The following is an 18,576-nucleotide window of genomic DNA, read 5'->3' as shown; positions in this document are numbered from 1 at the left end:
AACCCCCACCCTGGCCACACCACCTCCGAAGACATACCACTGGTAACTGGGTGAACAACTCCATGCCATCCACTTCAGATCAGGGTCACCTACTATACTGCCTGCAGGATGAGGGAGGTAACATGGTTGAGAAGAACTGGCTAAGAGAGGTCTTACAAATGCCACTAAGCTCCAGCCAATCACCAGCACAAGGGAATGTGGGCCCCAGAGGCCAGAATTCCTCACTTTTCCAAAATGAGACAGACATCTGTATTTTTGCACAAAAAACCTTTAAATGTTGTCAACTAATTCCAATCTTTAAAACAGACTGTGGGACTGGCCCGTTAGCTCAATTGGTTAGAGCGTGATGTTACAACACCAAAGTCAAGGGTTTGGATCCCTGTACTGGCCGGCCACCAAAAAAAAAAAAAAAAAAAACTCAGACAAAGAGTTAGGTAAGACCGTGGGCCTCTGGTTTGCTATTGTTTATTGTTGCCTTAAGGATGCTCTCACAATTGGAGGCAGCTATTTTACTTCCAGAGGAGGCCAAGGCTTAGAAAGAAGTACCTCACCTGAGATCACACACTGAACAAACACCTGAGCCAGGACTAGACCCCAACTCTGCCCTCACCATCAGCCACAGAACGCTCAGTTAGGAGATAAGGGTCCAAGAAGCCACTTTCAAGAGAGAGTCCATATCTGCCAATTAACAGAAACCTGTCATAGCTTAAGGACCATATCTTAGAGACCATAAGGAAAGGAGAAAACCCACATCTTATCCATCCACCTGGAAAACTGGGCAAAAGGAGCTGAGCTTGAGCTATGCCAAGGAGTGACGTGGTGTGCCTCCCAAAGGTCCTAAACCTGTTGGGACAATATCCCTATAATGACACTGTGATTAGTCAGCCTCAAGGCAGAGAGTAACATCCCAGGCCCAAAGGGCCTTTCCTAATAAACCTGCAGCTGGAGGGATCTTTCTAAAACCCAAATCACATTCATTCATTCATTCATGAAAACAGCAAGTGCCATCAATGCGTCAGGCACTGTTGTAAGTGCCAGAGACACAGAAAGGAACTAAGAGAAAGTCCCTGCCCTCAGAGACCTCACATCGTGGAAGGGAGACAAACAGTGAATATCATCAATGAGGGAATTAGACAGCATACCAGAAAAGGAGTACATTTTGTGGAGAAAAGTAAAGCAGGAAAGGGAGATAGAGTGATCTGGAAGGCTCGCATGTGGAAAGTATACCCCTGGCCTGTAAATGCTGTTCAGCAGCTTCTCTTTACACTCAGTATGATCTCCAAGGCTCATGAGGCTCATGTGATGTGCTTCTGCCTGTTTCGGCTTCCTCGCCCCCTCACCTGCTTCCCTATTTCCAGCACTTGAATGCTCGGCTGCTCCTAAAACCTCTGCAAGGCCTTTGCCCTTGCTGTTCTCCCTGCCTGGTGTGCTCTCCCCACACCTTCACATAGGCCACTCTCTCACTTTCTTCAGGTCTCAGACTCGGGGAGCCCTCTGACATGAATTTCCCCCTATTCTCTGACCATAAACCTGCTCTAATATATCACTGTCATTTCCTTCATAGCACTGAACAAGATCAGCAAATAATTTGCTGACTGGTTCACAGTCTGTCTCCCGCACTGGGCTTCCAGCTCTAGAGGGCAGAGATTCTCATCTCTTTTGTTCACTGCTGTGTCCTCAGCACCTGGAACAGAACCTAGCGCAGAGCAGACACTTGGTGAATGTTGCTGAACCAATGTGTGAGTGAACGAGTGAGTCACCTACCCCTGAACACCTCCAGGCTACGTGGAGAAGGGGTGATGTGTCAAGATCCTGGTCCCACCCCTACCCCATGCCCAGGCCCCAGCCTACCTTGCAGTATTAAAGATGTGTTGCTGCTTGTTGTCCTTGGGGTTCAAAATCACCACCACACAGCTGGAGAGAAAAAGGAAAATGTGCCTAAACTGGAGGAAGCCCTGGGATCCAGGGATGATTCATTTCCCAAAAGAAAAGCCCACACATAAGCAAGGCTCCCTCTGAACAGAAGATTCTCTGGACTCTTCCACCTCCAGGTGTTTATGCTGAGAATTCTAGAGCACTTAATATTATTAATATACTCTTAAATAGAAATCAACATTTCCTCCATGGTAACTATTCTGTCAGGTCCTAGGCTAATAAAGACCTTATGTGCATAATCACTTTAAATCCTCACACAGCTGGGTGAAGTCAGGATTTGTTAGGCCCATTTTATGATGAGGAAAGTACAGTCCAGGTTGCCAAGCAGGTCAGGAACAGTCAGGATGTGAATCCGTACGTGTCAGATTCAAGAGTCCACTCTTCTTCTCTATCTTGGACTGCTTCCCAAAGATTCAATAACAGACACTGTTCATCAGGAATTACTATGGGTCTGCCCTGCCCTGCCTTCCCAGGAGGTCCCTGTGGTGCCTAGAATAGTGCCAGACTAGATCAGTATTTGTGGACTAAACAGCTGCAGAATCTCCTTTAGTCCTCTGGACTCAAGTGGTAGGTATCACTAGTTCTGTTTTATAGAGTCAGAAGCAGAGGGGCAGAGAGGGGCATATAGAGTAGAGCTGGGACCCAAATCCAGGTTACCTGACACCACAGCTTAGGTTTTAACCATCTGTATTTCCCAGAATCACTGCCACCTCCCACCTGCAGTCACAACTGAGGCATTCATAGCACACCACTACATGCCAGCTACTGTTCTAGACACAGGCCCATGGAATCCTCTCCACAGCCCTCAGAGGTAGGGAGCACTAACCACATTCTACAGACGGGAAAGGTGAAGCCTAAAGAGCTTCTCCAATGACTTCAGGCTCCAAATTTCCTAGCAATGATTAAATGCTGAGGCCCACCCATTGCTTACCCTGCCAGGTAGGCCACATGGCCTGTGCCAGGGTCACAGGTTAGGCCACTGCTGTTCTGGGCTGTGATGCCAAGTATCTTCTCGAGTGACACCTGCAAAGAAAAGGCCCAAGTCAGAAGCACCCACCCCAGCAGGCCCCACATGGCACAGCCACCTAGGCCACCCATTCAGTTCTTGTTGCATTCAACACACATACTCACTAAGCTTTTGCAGTTATGCTACCTACCAGCAGCAGAACACTTGTTCTTTTCAACATTCCTTTGACAAACACACAGTGCTAGGCGAAGGGCGTAGAATGGTGAGGAAGACAGACAAAAATCCCTCACATTCAGGTGGTGATGGGGAAAGAAGACATAGGAAAGGAACAGAATAAGTAAATTGGATGTCAGGTAATGATAGCAGTCACAGAGAAAAAATAAAGCAGATACTGGCCAGCTGCCAAGAGAAAAAAAAAAAGCAGGGAAGGAGACTGGGAGTGCAGGGAAGGGGGAGAATGCCACAGTGAATAGGAGACCTTTGAATAAGTTTTTAAGTACTTTTATATGGATGAAAGACTTGAATCCCCACAACAACATAAGGAAGAAAGCACTATTATCACCTCTGTTTTACAGATGAGGACACTGAGGTCCAAGATCCTACACCTGGGAAGTAGCAAGGTCAGGACACAAACCCAGGCAGTCTGGCTCCAACGCCAGCACTTTAGGCCCTATAGGGGAGACACAGCAGTGAGCAAAAGCAGACACTGTCTGTTCTCTTATCAAATTCACAGTCTAGAGGTTCTAGAGGCTTCAACAAGTAAAGAAACAAGTGAACAATCACATTTGAAATTTATAAAAACTCTCAAAGCGAAGTTAAATGGCCCAGACCCCATCATGGTTGATTAAAGAACTTATATAGAGTTTAGACTAAGAGATTTGTGTGGTATTTTCATATTTTGAATAGATTAGTTTCTAATTATTATAGAGTAAATCATTCTTGAGCAAGTCCTTGGCCTCAGAATTGATAGAAAAATAGAATAATGACTAATGTTTATTTATCAGGAGCTAGGCACTGTTCAAATATCTATAACTGTATTAACTATTAACTTATTTAAAGCTCACAATAACCATATGATATAGTCACTGCTATGGGTCAAATGTGTCCCCCAAAAGTTCATGTGTTGGAAACTTGATCTCCACTGTAACAGTGTTAAGAGGGTAGAAAATCCAATTATGATATTTCAAAGGTGAGGCCTTTGAGAGGTGATTAGATCTTGAGGACTGTTCCCCTGTGAATGGATGAATACATTCATGGAATAACGAGTGTCACTGAGTCATGGGTGTGGTTCCAATGGCTTTATAAGGAAAGCAAGTGAGCAGGTTAGCTCTTTTGCTCTTGCCATTCTTGCCATGTGACACCCGGCATTGCTGTAGCATCACCACCAAGAAGGCCCTCACAAGGTATGTTCCCTGAACCTTGGACTTACTAGTCTCCAAAACTGTAAGAAATAAATTTCATTTCTTTATAAAATACCCAGCTTCAGATATTCTATTATAAGCAGCAGAAAACAGACTAATACAATCAATCATTATTATCATCCCCATCTTACAGATGAGGAAACAGAGGCCAGAGGGGTTACCCATTCAAGAAGGAGCAGTGCCAGGATTCTAACACAGACAACCAAACAATGATACTCATGTTGTTTTATCTGTCGTTCAGCATTATTAGGAATTAGTATAAATGGTCATTTTTTGTTTTGTTTTTTGGGGGTTTTTTTTGGCGGCTGGCCAGTATAGGGATCGAACTCTGAACTAGGGTGTTATTAGCACCATGCTCTAACCAATTGAGTTAACCAGACAGCCCTACTAGTTGTTTTTAAACTAGGTCTTTTGCAGGCCAGATGTACTCTGTTGCCAAATAAGAAAAATACGTAAGCATTACCCAAAATACCCTATAATAATAACAGTATTACCTAAAACTAATAGAGTATGTGCAATGTGCAAGGTGTTGTTCTAATTGCTTAAGATATGTGAGCTCATTTAATCCTCACAAATACCCCATGAATGATTTCTGCATCATTACTCTCAGTTTATAGATGAGAACACTGAGGAACAGAAAAGCTTGTAACTTGCTAGGAAGAACAGAATTAAGGTTTAAGCTCAGGCAGTCTGGGGCCAGAGGCTGTGCATGTAACCACCTTGCTATATTGCCTCTCTGAATTTGCTATTGTTACTCTCCTACATAGTTTAAGAGTTCACAAGGCACTTTCAGAAACATACAAGTTAAGGGCTATGAAGTACAGGGCACTGGGAGATTAAGGTGGATGTCTGCTTTAGACTGTGGTTCAAGAACGCCTCTCAGGGTACGGATATTCAGGCTGGACTAAAAGGATGGGAAGGACCCAGCCAGGTAGACTGCAGCAAAATGCCCAGCAGAGGACTCACTAAACATAAAGGGTAGAAGGCAGAAAAGAACTTGGAGCCTCAGGAAAACAGAAAGCAGTCCAGCGTAACTGAACCTTGGTGAGAGGGAGGACATGAGAAGTACATCTAGAGAGGTGGGCGGGGGTCGCTTGCCCAGAGTCCTGCAGCCAGGAATGGGCAGTATAATCAGACTGTAGAAAAAGACAGAGAACAGGAACAAGACCCACCGGCAGCTACCAGTTATCTGCACTCTGTCTATGCCAAGAAGGTCACAGTCACAATTTCATGTCCCTGCAACACCACTGTATGGTTACTGTTACCTCCATCCTATAAAAACAGATTTTGTGCCTAAGGAGTCAGAGAACAATTTTAAAAATTGCTGCTATGTTAATGGAATTCCTTGGACCTACTCTAAAATCATGTCCTTCTGTGTTTCCGTGTCTCAGGATTTAGGGCACTGTTCTGTACGTCTTCCTCCCCAGGCAGCGCTGCTGAGATTTTGCAAATAATTACTCACATCCTCTCCATAGTTCTTGTCTTGTTTTTTGGCGGCTGGCGGGTTCAGGGATCGAACCCTGTACTTTGGTGTTACCAGCACCATGCTCTAACAATTGAGCTAACTGACCAGCCCTTCTCCCTAGTCTTGAGTGGCAATAGGGACTAAGAATCCCACCTTGGTGAGGGGAAAAAAATGAGAAGGCAGGGGATGAGAGAAGGCGGAGTACACCTGAGGAAGAGTTGGGACAGGTACTACTCCGAACTGAACCCAGGCAAGGACCTTAAAGACCCAGTGGGGGCGAAGTCAACAAAAATGGAAGGGGCTGGAGAGACGTCTAAAGACGACTGAGTGGGGCTTAAGGTATACTGAGGAAGGCGGGACCAGGCAGTGATATGTATTAGCAAAATGCATTTCAGGAGCGGGAACCAGGGAGGAACCCTGGGAATGCTCCAATGCTAAGAGTGGAACTGGGAGTATTGGGCAGGACCCAAGAGAGGAGGAGACGTTAAAGTGGGACGAGCCTTGGCTACAAGGGAGGTGCTTAACGGGCGAGGCGGGGCCGGGGCAACCTGAGGAGACAACCCAGGGCTGATAAGCGGGGCCAGAGATCTGAGGACGGGACCAGGAGCGGCCCAAGGAAGCCTGAAATTGGGGTTGGCGGGGCGAGCAGCTCCTCACCCGGTTGTGCACCGTGTCCTCGGGCGCCGCCATGAGTCGCGTCCGCCGCCGAAGGCAGAGCGCAGGGGCAGGGGGCGGGGAGGACTGACCCCTCCGCGCCGGAACTCCCGCCATGATAGACGGCTGCTTCTCGACTGCATCGTTCCGCGCGTAGCCTCCGGGCCCTAAGGCCGCCATTGTTGCTCCAGAACCGGGCGACCGTTACAACCCTTAACTGTTGCCGCCGCCTCCACGACCCACTGGACTAGCGAACTGCCGCGGGAAAGCCGGCCCCGCTGCCCATTGGACGCGGTGATCCGCCGGTTTGGCCAATCTCAGGGCTGCGGGGTGCTGCTTATGACCAATGGGTGCTCAGAGGCGGGGCGCAGTGTCTGGCAGGGTGGTGCCAGAGCTCTTCTAATTGGTGGTTAATCAAACATTGTGGAGTTTTTCATCTAGTCCGTGCTTTCATCATTCACTGAAACAAAGATTTTAATTTTTAGGAGGCCAACACCATAACCTACTCGCCTCGCTTTTTGCTGCCATCTAGGGCGCCTAGCCTGACTGTGGCCCGGATGTAAGCATAGGGTGGAGCCAAAAGAAACTGACTGCCCGTCGATTTGGTTGGCCCAGGCTTATAAACATCATTTCTCCACCTATCCCCCAATTCGTGGTGGTCTGGGTAGCCTACTGCCGGTCTTGCGCAGACGTACTCGCGTCTCCCATTCGGCACGTGACAACGGCGTAGCTGCGAAAACGCGGAGGGGCTCCTAGTACGCATGCACCGTCATCTTTCCCGCGGCACGTGACAAGAAACCGGGGGCGTCACGTGAAGCACGCGGAGAGGGCGGGGCGTGGTTCAGCAGCGCCCTGCGAAGGTCAAAGTGCAACTGCTCACCGGGTAAAACTCAACGGGGCACAACAGCCATGCCCAAGTACTGCAGGGCTCCAAACTGCTCCAACACTGCGGGCCGACTGGGTGCGGACAACCGCCCTGTGAGCTTCTACAAGTGAGCGCAAGCGCGGGGCGGGGCTTGAGGGAGGGGCGGAGCCGGGGCTAACGCAGCGGTGCCGGGCACCTAGTCTAACTTGTTGAGGTTAGGAAGTAGGGTTAGAAAAGTGAAGAGACGGTATTCCTAGCACTAAACACTGCACATGCAAAGGTGTAGGCAGATATGTGAAACAGCAGCGGTAGAAGATTTACTACAGGTACTGAACGGAACGAGCGGAAGAAGGGGAGGGATGTATAGGGAAAAGTGAGGTTGATTCAAGTTCTGTAAGAGCTTGCACATGCCCACTCGCCATCTTCACGAATTTGAGGCATTTCAAACTCAAAACGTAAAACTGAGCTTCCGATCTTGTTTTCCCTCAAGTCTTCCACATCTTGGTTACTTACTCGATCTTTCCTGTTGCTCAGGCAAAAACCTTAGAGTCATTAGAGTCATTCTTTTCTCTTTCCTCACACGAGAAAGTCAGAATTAGATTGGACTGTAAACAACAACAGACACCTGTCTTCCATTCATTTTGCTGAAATAGACAGAAAAAGCCAGCTGAGGAGTTAATAGGAAAAAATATTTATCTCAGGGGCATGTGGCAGATGTAAAGTGGCAGAACTCCCCTTCCTTGACTACTGCTTTCTACTCTCTTACTGGGAAACTTTCTTGCTAAAATCAGGGATTATCACACATTTTGCTGTTTGAAATTATATCAGTAAGAATGGAACATCTCACTTTTTCCTGGAGGAGTTAAGTCACTTTGACACAAGAAGATTTACAGTCCAGGTGTGGCCTGGGTTTATAGTCCAGGTTCAGAACTTCAGATAAGAGGTTTCTGGACACAGTATTCCACATCTGCCTAACCTTTTTTGCTTCCATGGAGACAGGACCCTGGGCCCACTTTGCAATCCGTACATTGTATTGAGTTCTGATTTGCTTTGATTCTTTTCAAACATGGTTTCGTTTACATTTTATCCGAATTTCATCCTTCCCCTAAACCCAAATAATAAGTATATTTTTCTTTGGTGAAACTCCTCGTGGTATCTCTGGTGTGTGGACTCCCTCATTGCCATGGTAAATAAACCTGTGTTGGACTACAGGTTTGTCCCTGGTGGTCTTAGTCTAAGTAGGCTAGGACACATTCCTCATCCAGTCAATCAGAAAATCCTTTCGAATTTCCCTTTAGAATATATGCAGAATTTGATCACTTCTAATCCCTTCCTCTGCCCCACTCTAGTCCTAACCATTTTCACCTCCAGACTGGACTATTTTATTAGCCTCTCCATTGCTCTCCCTGCTCCCACCCTTCTCCCCTCCCACCCTCAGTCTGTTCTCCACATGCAGCCAGAGGGAGCCTGGAAACACCTGAGTCAGATCAGGACCTGCCTCTGCTCAGATCCCTCCACTGACTCCCACCTCACTATAAAAAAAAGGTGAAGTTGGAGCAGGCAAAAAGCAGGCCTACAAAGTCCTACAAGAGCTGGTTCTCCAGTACCTGTATGACCTCATCTCCTCTCTGCTGCTCCTTACTCTGTTCCAGTGACACTGGCCTACTTCATGTTCATTTAGCATGCCAGGTACATTGCTGCCCCAGGACCTTTGCCTATGCCATTCCATCTGCTTGGAAAGTTCTAGCCTTTTATGACCACTACCCTATGTAAAATTGCAACCCTTTCTCAGACACACACATAATTCTCCCTGTCTGCCTCCTGCTTTATTTTTCCCTTTAAATATCACCATCTGGAATATCACATATTTGATGTATTCATTCATTGTCTCCCCCACTAGAATATCAATCCCATGAAGCCAAGGAATTTTTTTTTAAGAAACACAGTTGACTGTACATATCTGTGGGGTACAGAGGTGAATATCAATATGGTTATATAATATGTATACAATATATATGGCAATATAGTTATACAATATGTGATGATCAGATCAAGATTATTATTATATTTAACATTAGATGCCGAGGAATTTTGTCTCTTGTGTTTCCTGTTGTGTCCCCAGCTTCTAGAACAGTGCCTTGTAAATAGTGGATGCAAAAAATACTCACTAATATTTGTTGGATGGATTCAATGAAGTATTTCAGATGGGCTCCCCAACAGTTCATGTCCCAGCTATCTGTTAAGGAACCCTGGTGCAGTACAGAAGGAGTGCAGGGGCATCTTTAAACATAAATCAGTGTGTCCAGAGCTGCTTTTTAAAATATATCACTCTGGCACTGTTTATTAATTCAGCAACTCTTTTAATCTCTCCTGGAGAAGCAAGCAAGCCCCTGCTAGACACAGAGCACCTTGACAGATCTTGTTTCTGCCATGACAGAGCTCATGGATAGGTGAGGAGTCAGACTTTGAAGAACTGAATACACGACCTGGGAGTCACCTGTGATCCTTTCTTTTCATCAGCACCACTGCCCCCAATCTAGTACGTTAACCCATCCTTTGGCTCTACTCTCAAAACACATCTCCATCCTGCAACATCCTCTACAAAATCCCTAACACCTTGGCAATACAGTTATGAATGCAAATGGGAAAATCCTAAGTAAACCGTTAGGGGATAAAAAAAAAAAATATCACATTCCCAGACTAACTACTTCCCATCACATCCACTGTCACCATGTGGCAGTCCAGGCTTCCATCATCTCCTGTGATAGCCGCTTGCTCCCTTCATCCACTCTTGCCTCCCTTACTACAACAACAATAATAACTTACTTAGAGAGCACTGACTGTGTGCCAGGCACTGTTCTAAGTGCCTCACATGTGATAACAAGGAAGAGAACAATGACAACTGTACCCAGAAGCCATATGACTTTATAAAAACCAGTTCTGCCTTTGTTAACACCCACCAATGGCTGCCAGGCTGTTCCTCACACAGGCTAACCCATTTCCACCTTAGGGCCCACCCCTAAGTCAGTGTGGCAGAAGCCACTTAGCTAAGAGATGAGGAGCAGTTTCCAAAAGAGATTTAGGAGGGGTGTGGATGCCAGGTAGGAAACAAGATGAAACACATTGAGGGGAGTGGCTGCCAGGAAATAACTTGAGCGCCTGCCTGGCAACCAGAGGGGAACATTCATTAGCTCCGTTTTAGGCCCTTTCAGAAACAAGTGATAGTCATCTGTAATGGGGGGCCTATCAGTTAGGAATTGCATCTGGCTGGCAGCAAAAGTCCTGAAATAATAGTGGCTTAAACAAATTATGGTGTCTACAGGAATCAGCATGGTTAAGTTATGCTGCACTAACAAACTCCCCAAATCTCAGTGGCTTATTACAACAAAGGTTTATTTCTTACTCACACTATGCCATTTGCAGGTCATTTGTGGCCTACTCTACTGATCTTAATTGGGGACTCAGGCTGAATGAGCCATCCCTACTTGGAATATTGCTGGTCTTGAGGGAGGAGGAAAAGAGAAAGTGGAAAGAACCACCCAATGGCTCCTGGTAAATTTTATATTAAGAAGTGGCCCATGTCACTTTCACTCACATTGTTTTGGCCAAAACAAGTATACAGCAAGCCTCCCGTCAGTGGAGTGGAGATGTGTAATTTCATTGAGGAGAGGCAGCAAATGTTTTGAGCAGTAGTACAAAAATAAACCACAGGGTTTATTTTTCTCTCATGTAAAACAAGTACAGAGATTGGCAGACCAGCACTGGCATGGTTAGAATGCAGTGTTAATAACACCAAGGTTAACGGTTCAGATCCCCATACCAGCCAACTGCCAAAGAAAGAAAAGAACAGGACCAAATTAGGGAAAGGTTTCTTATGATATCCACTTTCCTCCCCTGCCCTTTGAACTACTCTGGTTGCATTTGAGCATCCCTTCTGTTTAAGGTACCAACCCAGATGTCCCACACAACACTAAAGCATTCTTTGGCCAGAACTGTCCCATGGCTCCACCTAGCTGCAAAAGAGCCTGGGAAATATAGCCTTTTAGCAGGACACATTATGGCCTCAAAGTTGGAGTTTTGTTAGTAAGGAAAAAGAAGACAGTTTGTATGGAATAGTCAATTGGCTGTCTCTGCCTGGGAGAGGGTGAGGATGGGGCGTGCTGCTGCAGTGGATCTCATGTTTGTGTCCAGAAAGAATGGAGCTGGTGAGAGCATTTGGATCCTAGATAGAGGCTAAAGGGATTGCAGCAGACTCCCTGGCTGTGTGCCCTGGAGTTGTGCTCTTTGGCTGTCACAGCTCTTCTCTGAGTCAGCCCTTTTGTCCCCCTTCACCAGCTGCCCCCTCTTCCTGTCTGCCTTTTGTCTGAGAAGTCCTCCCCCCATCTCTGACCATTCCATCCATCTCCTCCCCACTGGTAGCCTCTTTAACTTCTTAAGTGTCCTTCCCGTGGTTTCTTTTTTCTTACAGGCCAAGATTTCATCGTGACACCATGGTTTCTTTATGCAAATACAAGCAAATTTGAATATATGTTCTTATTTTTTTCTCTCTTTACTACTGTTGTAACAAACCTGATAGCTTAAAACAAGAAAAATTATCCTCTAACAGTTCTGGAGGCCAGAAGTCCAATTTAGTTTTACTGAGCGAAAAATCAAGGTGTCAGCAGGGCCGTACTCCTTTGGAGGCTCTAAGGGAGAATATGTTCCTTGCCTTTTTTAGTTTCTGGTGGCTGCAGGCATTCCTTGGCTTGTGGCCACCTCTCTACAATCTCTACCTCCACAGTCACATTGCCTTCTCTTTTGTCTGTGGTAATATCTTTTACTCCCTCTTGTAAGGATACTTGTGATGGCATTAGGGCCAACCCAGATGATCCAGGATATTCTCCCCACCTCAAGATCCTTAACGTAATCACATCTTTTGTCTTATAAAGTAATATTCATAGGGTCCAGGGATTAGAACGTAGATATTTTGGGGGGGGCTTTATTCAGCTAATCACAATTACTAAAAGCTGACATACTCCATTTTGAAGCTTGCTTTTTTCACATACTATATGCATGTCAGTTCATAAAGTGCCTCCACATTCTGTTTTATGGTCGCATAGTATTATTTCGTGTGGATGTGCCTGAGTTTATTTACCCTATCTCCTGTATGTGGTATTTTCCCTGACTCTCTAACACATTGTTCTTCCCTTTTTTTTAAAACTGAAACATAATAATTGATATTACATATTTGTGGGTTACAGAGTTGACTATCAATACTTGTGTACAACATGTGATGATCAAATCAGGATAATTAGCATATTCATCATTACAATATGTAATCATTCTTTGTGTCCATTAACCAAATGCTCTTCCTTTTTAATAAAGAGAAAGAAGGCTTCCAGGTCATAACTTCAGCAGATAAAAGTATCTGATGTTTTCATAGTTAACTTCTATTTATGGAATTGATACTGGTTTTCCATTTTCAATTGTGGTGTAAAGTTTCTTTTAGGTATCTTTGTTTAATACTTAAAGTTGGTTAATTTTAAGAAAAATGTAGAGGTCTGGCCAGTTAACTCAGTTGGTGAGAGCATGGTGCTGATAACACCAAGGTCCGGGGTTCCATTCTTGTCCTGGCCAGCCACCAAAAAAAAAAAAAAACCTAAGAAAGTAAGAAAAAGAAAGAAAAATACTAAACATTAAATAAATAATATTGATTTCCAGATATGGAAAACATTGTGAAGGTGAGATGTGCATGACTGACTGTATTAGTTGTATCATGCTACATAACAAACTATCCCAAAATTTAGCAGCTTAAAATAAGGATTTAATGTCTCACTGTTTCTGGCAGCTGCCACAGGACAAACTGGCCAGAACTTAATCATGTGGCCACCCCTGGCTGCAGATGAGACTGGAAAATGGGATCTTTATCATGGACAGTCTTGAGCCCAGGTCTAAAAAGAGAGTGTATTGCTATCAAAGAGGGCAGGAACAGATGTCGAGAACAAGTGGTACCAGGAAACAGGAGCAGGGGGGTGGCTTTGGAGATTACCTTAGATAATCCTTACCCAGTCCCACTGAAAAAGCTTTTATTTAGTTCATTTTTTAAAAACTTTTTAAAAGGTTATTTTGTAGTAAAATACATATAATATAAAGTCGACCATCTTAACCATTTTTAAGTATACAGTACACAGTAGTATTAATACAGAACTTTTTCATCTTCTAAAACTGAATCTCTCTCCTCATTGAATGATTCCCTATCTCCCCCTCTCCTCAGGCCCTGGCAACCACCATTCTGCCTTGTCTCTAGGAATTTTACTACTCTAAGTACTCTACCTCATATAACTGGAATCATCAGTATTTGTCTCTTTGTGACTGGTTTTCTTCGCTTACTATAATATCCCCCGATGTTCATCCATGTTGTAGCATGTGTCAGGATTTCTTTGTTTTTTGAGGCTAAATAATATTCCATTGTATGTATAGGCCACATTTTGCTTATCCATTCATCTGTTAGTGGACATTTCCACCTTTTGACTGTTGTGAACTATGCTGCTATGAACATGAGTGTGCAAATATCTCTTCAAGACCCTGCTTTCAGTTCTTTTGGGCATATGCCCCAAAGTGGAATTGCTGGATCATATGGTAATTCTATTTTTAATTTTTTGAGGAAATGCCATATTGTTTTCCATAGTGGGTACACTGCTGTACATTCCCAACAGCACACAGTTTATCCACATCCTCACACACTTGTTATTTTCTGTTGTTGTTTTTTTTAATAGTAGCTATTCTAGTGGTTATGAAGTAATAGTTCATCATGGTTTTGATTTGTATTTCTCTAGTGATTAGTGATGTTGACCATCTTTTCATATTCTTGTTGGCCATTTGTATATCTTCTTTGGAGAAATGTCTGTTCAAGTCCTTTGCCCATTTTTAAATGGAGTTATTTGTTTTGTATTGGTGTTGAGTTGTTTAAAAACTTTTTAAGGGGTGTTTTCAAGCACACACACAAAAATAGAGTTATATAATGAATGCTTATGTATCCATCCCTCAGTTTCACCAATTATCAATATTTTGCCAACCTTTTTCACCTCCTCCTCCCCACACCTCTAAGTTTTTTGTCCCACAGTACCTTAAAATAAATCCCAGATATCAGGTCTTTTACCCATAAATAGTTCAGAATGTTTTTCTAACAGAAGACTATTTTAGAAGCATAAACCAAAACAATTGTCATACCTAGCAAAATTAATTTCTTATAATTATCTAATACCCAATTCATGTCCAGTTTTCCCCAGTTGTCTTAAAATGTCTTTTTACCCAATGGTTTATTGCAAATGAGGTCCACATCCTGCAATCGCGTTGATGTTTCTTAACTCTCTCTTAATCTATAACCACCCCCCAACCCCATGTTGTATGGTTGTGGAAGAAACATTTTCACTTGATTATAGAATCTCCCACATTCTAGATGTCTGATTTTATAAACTGCTTCTTCAGGTTCATGTGTAGGAACAAAGGGTTTGGGGGCAGAGTAGTGGTAGGCTAGAAGATCAGGAAGGAGGCTGGATAGGAAAGGCAGTGGAGGTGGGAGAGGTAGGCTGATGCTGGATGTTTAAAAGGTAGAGTCAAAGAGTGGGATGTGGGTATGAGGTAGAAATAGCCTGGGTGGAGGCAGGGCCAATTCCTGGCCCAGGGGAGGCACAGGCCTGGAGCCCAGAAACCTCCAGATGTGGGTATCATCAGGGAGGGGTGGGTCTGGACCATATAGTACTGACCCAGTGACCCTGCCACCCCTTCAGGTTCCCACTGAAGGACGGTCCCCGGCTGCAGGCCTGGCTGCAGCACATGGGCCGTGAGCACTGGGTGCCCACCTGCCACCAGCACTTGTGCAGCGACCACTTCACGCCATCCTGCTTCCAGTGGCGTTGGGGCGTGCGCTATCTGCGGCCAGATGCAGTGCCCTCCATCTTTTCCCGGGCGCCACCTGCCAAGGTGAGCACTGGGAGGTCCTACTGCTGGAGTCTGACCCCTGGCCTTCCCCACCTGGGGAACTACCCATGGAATCTGATCTCCAGCTCCCCCCTCCTAAGGGAAGTCCCTCCTTGAGTATGATCCCCAGCCCTTTTGAGGGAAGTTGCTCCCTGATGTCTGCCTTACCTGAAGGAGGTCCCCCTTGTAGTGCGGTCCTGGTGTACCCGCACTCCTCTCACCCCATGCCTTGTCTTCCAGAGCCAGCGGAGTAACCGAAGCACTGAGAAGCCGCTAGTGCCTCTGCCTGCTCCTCGGCAGGAGGCCACACCCCTGACCCAGGGCCCCAGCATCCCGGCCTCTGGCCCAGTGCACCTAGTGGTGCTGGGGCCCGCACCCGGGGGCCTTGAGGCTGCAGCCACTGTGCTCCTGACTCCCCTGCCCCTTCCATCGGCTCTTGTGGGGCCGCAGCCCGGACTTTCTGCCCAGCACACCTGGGCTGGGCTGGGCGCGGCACTGGGAGCATTGCAGCGGCGGGTGCGGAGGCTGCAGCGGCGCCAGGAGCGGCACCAGGCGCAGCTGCGGGCTCTGGAGCAGCTGGCGCAGCAGCTGAGCAGGGAAAGCCTGCTAGCGCGGGCATGCCGGGGCCTGCAGCGCCTGGTGAGTGCCCACCACCAGCCCGTGGCCCTGCGGGCGGCTCGCCTGGCCCCGACAGCCTGTTTACATTTAAACTAGGGTCCGATATTTAAATATCAGAACATTTCACCTGGATTTCCAAATTTCTGGCTTTACTTGGAAAAAAAAAATCAATCTGGCAATGTCAAGCAACTGTTTGTTGGTCAGAGCTGAGTATGCTCCATTTATTCATAATAATATTTAAGGAGTTATTACTCTCTTCCAGACTCAGAGTTAATAACTTACGGAAAACTCACCAAGATCTTGATACTACTGTTGTCCCCACTTTCCAGATGAAAGAAACTGAGGCACAGAGCAGTCCAGTCACTTGCCCAAAGTCAGGCAGCCACTAAGTTGCAGAACCAGGATTCAAACCCAGGTGTCTGGTTCCAGTGGAGGCCTGTGCTCTCCTGTTGGAGAGCTCCCTGCCTGGCCCCTATAGAGCTTGAGTTTTCTTCCCCTGGACTAGTGTCTCCCAGGCCCTGTCTAAAGCCCTTTTGCCCCTATATTTTACTCCTGGGTTATTTGAGGGGCAGGGGCAGGGGGAGGGCTGGAGAAGTGGAGAGGAGTGTCATGTCTCTGAAAATAAAACTTTGACCAAAACTTTCCCCTTCTTAAAACCCAAGGTCCAAGCTTCAGATCCCCAATCTAGTACCCACAGCTCGCAGAACCCCACCTAGATGAGAGAGGCATTCAGGCAGAACTATGAATGTTGGACTCATGGGAGGGGGGCTTCAGAAAGGAGACCCCACAGTACCTCTGTGGCTAAGGTTTGGACATGACCCACTTATATGATTTGTTTGGCCTCAGAATTGCTTTGAAATAATTTTGGTCTTTCCTGAAGGCTCAGCAGATCTAGCAGCACTGGGTTCATATTCTCAGATAATTGCAGTCAGCTGCAGCTTCAGTGTAGCTGTCTCTAGGGGCTCTAAGTTTGAGACTGGCTGAGGCACAGAGGAACAGTAGGGGCAGAGACAGAGCTCAGACTCATGCCTAGGGCTCTTCATGGAGCCTGTCAGGGCCCCTAGGCTGACACTGTCTCTCTCTATCTCTCCTCCCTCCATTCAATCCATGACTCCTGCTGATTCACTCCATCTCTCAATCTCCTTATCTCTCGTCCACATTCATTGTCTTTCTGTCCCCCCATCTCTCTGTACCCCCACCTGTCTCCCCATCTCCCCATGTCTCTCTTCATCTGCATCTTTCTGTGTCCCCCATGTTATGTCCCTGTCTCTCCACATCTGCCTGTCCCCACATCTGTCTCCCCATGTCTCTCTCTCTCCGTTTCCCCATACCTTCTTCCTCTCCCATGAATGCCTCTTTGGTGCTCCCATCTGCTTCCCTGCCTCCCTACATCTCTCTACCCACATCTCTTCTCTGTGACACCCCCTCCCACCTTGGCCTCCCTGTTTCATCATTTCTGTTTGTCTCTCTCTCCCCTCCCCCCTCCCTCCCCTGTGTTTTCCATCACTACCGTTTCTTTGCCTGGGATGGCCCAGCTCCCTGGACCTGAGGAATCTCAAACGTTCACCATCATCTGTGAAGGGTTTGACATGGCTGTGGTCCTTGCCCAAGGTCCAGCATCTCCGACATTGGATGCCAAGTCTGAGTTCATGGGCACTCAGACCCCCAGTGCATGAGGATCAGGACAGACTATGTCATAGAACAGAAGATAGAAGATGGAGGAAGAGAGACTCATCACACATGGACTTGGCCCAGCCCCACCACCCATGCCTAGGAAGTAGCAGTGCCTCCCTGAAGGACCTGGGTTTGCCGCACCCCCCCGCCCGGGAACCCTTGAATTTAAGGGTGACCAGGGCCCAAGTCCCCCATCAACCCCCATTCCCCTAGGTACCAGGCCCATGCCACCTCTAGTTCAAGTCTTTGCGGTCAGTAAAACACCTCAGAGCAGAACAAGGGTTGCTTTGTTTGGGGAGCATTGTACCTGGTTCTAAAGAGCCCTCATGCCCTTTGCCAAGCCTGGTGCCAAGTTGGGGAAACAGCAGTGAACAGAGCTGAGAAATACCCTGCCCTCATGGTGCTCACATTCTGTTTGACTAGAAGTTGAACTAGTGAACTAATAAACAAGATAATTTCAGACTGTGATAAGTGCTATAAGTACTGAATAAAAATGTAATTGAGAGGAGGGGATAGGGGAGAGGGCTCTTTAAGGAGGCTATTTTGAGGAGAGACCTGGATGACGAGAAGGAGCTGGGTCAGTGTTCCAGGGGAAGAGCAACTCCTGTAAAGGCCCTAACATCTAGAGTGTCAGATCAAGGAGGACAGCATTGTAGAGAAAATAAAGTTGGGAATTGAGTGAGGAGGTAGAGGTGAGGAGTGGGGGTGCAATTTTAGGTAGGGAGAGCAGAGAAGATGTTACGAAAAGGCAACCAGTAAGTAAAATCCTAAAAGGGGAGAGCGAACCATGCTGATTATCTGGGAGAAAAGAACTCCAGGCAGAAGGAACAGCCAATGCAAAGGTCCTGGGATAAAGAAGAGCAAAGAGGCCAGTATGCCTGGAGTAGAGTGAACAAAGGGGAGAGTGAGAAGAGGTGAGATTGGAGAGATGATGGGCAGGTTCACGTAGGGCCTTGTGGGCCATGGTTGACAGCATTGGCTTTTCCCTGGAGGAGCAGCAGGAAGCAATTGCCTCTGA

General features: G+C 46.4%; 2 protein-coding genes across 2 annotated transcripts in view; one reads left to right on the top strand and one right to left on the bottom strand.

The window, feature by feature from the left end:
- WDR62 (WD repeat domain 62) overlaps nt 1-6,664 on the bottom strand; it is a 47,110-nt gene extending 40,446 nt beyond the window's left edge. The window contains exons 1-3 of the mRNA XM_063109256.1: nt 6,446-6,664; nt 2,867-2,958; nt 1,852-1,914 (exon numbers count right to left, since the gene is read on the bottom strand). Coding sequence (XP_062965326.1) covers nt 1,852-1,914; nt 2,867-2,958; nt 6,446-6,622 — 332 coding nt within the window. The 5' untranslated portion in view covers nt 6,623-6,664. The remainder of the gene's footprint in view (nt 1-1,851; nt 1,915-2,866; nt 2,959-6,445) is intronic.
- A 507-nt stretch (nt 6,665-7,171) lies between these two features.
- Nucleotides 7,172-18,018, top strand: THAP8 (THAP domain containing 8). Its single transcript, XM_063111926.1, has 4 exons — nt 7,172-7,434; nt 15,077-15,269; nt 15,507-15,905; nt 17,420-18,018. Exons 1-4 carry the CDS (start codon nt 7,352-7,354, stop codon nt 17,558-17,560), a joined length of 816 nt encoding a protein of 271 aa, XP_062967996.1. The 5' UTR covers nt 7,172-7,351; the 3' UTR covers nt 17,561-18,018.
- The last annotated feature ends 558 nt before the right edge of the window (nt 18,019-18,576 follow it).

Source organism: Cynocephalus volans, chromosome 10 (assembly GCF_027409185.1).
Source record: "Cynocephalus volans isolate mCynVol1 chromosome 10, mCynVol1.pri, whole genome shotgun sequence".
Taxonomy (NCBI): domain Eukaryota; kingdom Metazoa; phylum Chordata; class Mammalia; order Dermoptera; family Cynocephalidae; genus Cynocephalus; species Cynocephalus volans.
The sequence above is the reverse complement of the archived record's forward strand: the minus strand, read 5'-3'. Positions and strand labels throughout refer to the sequence as shown.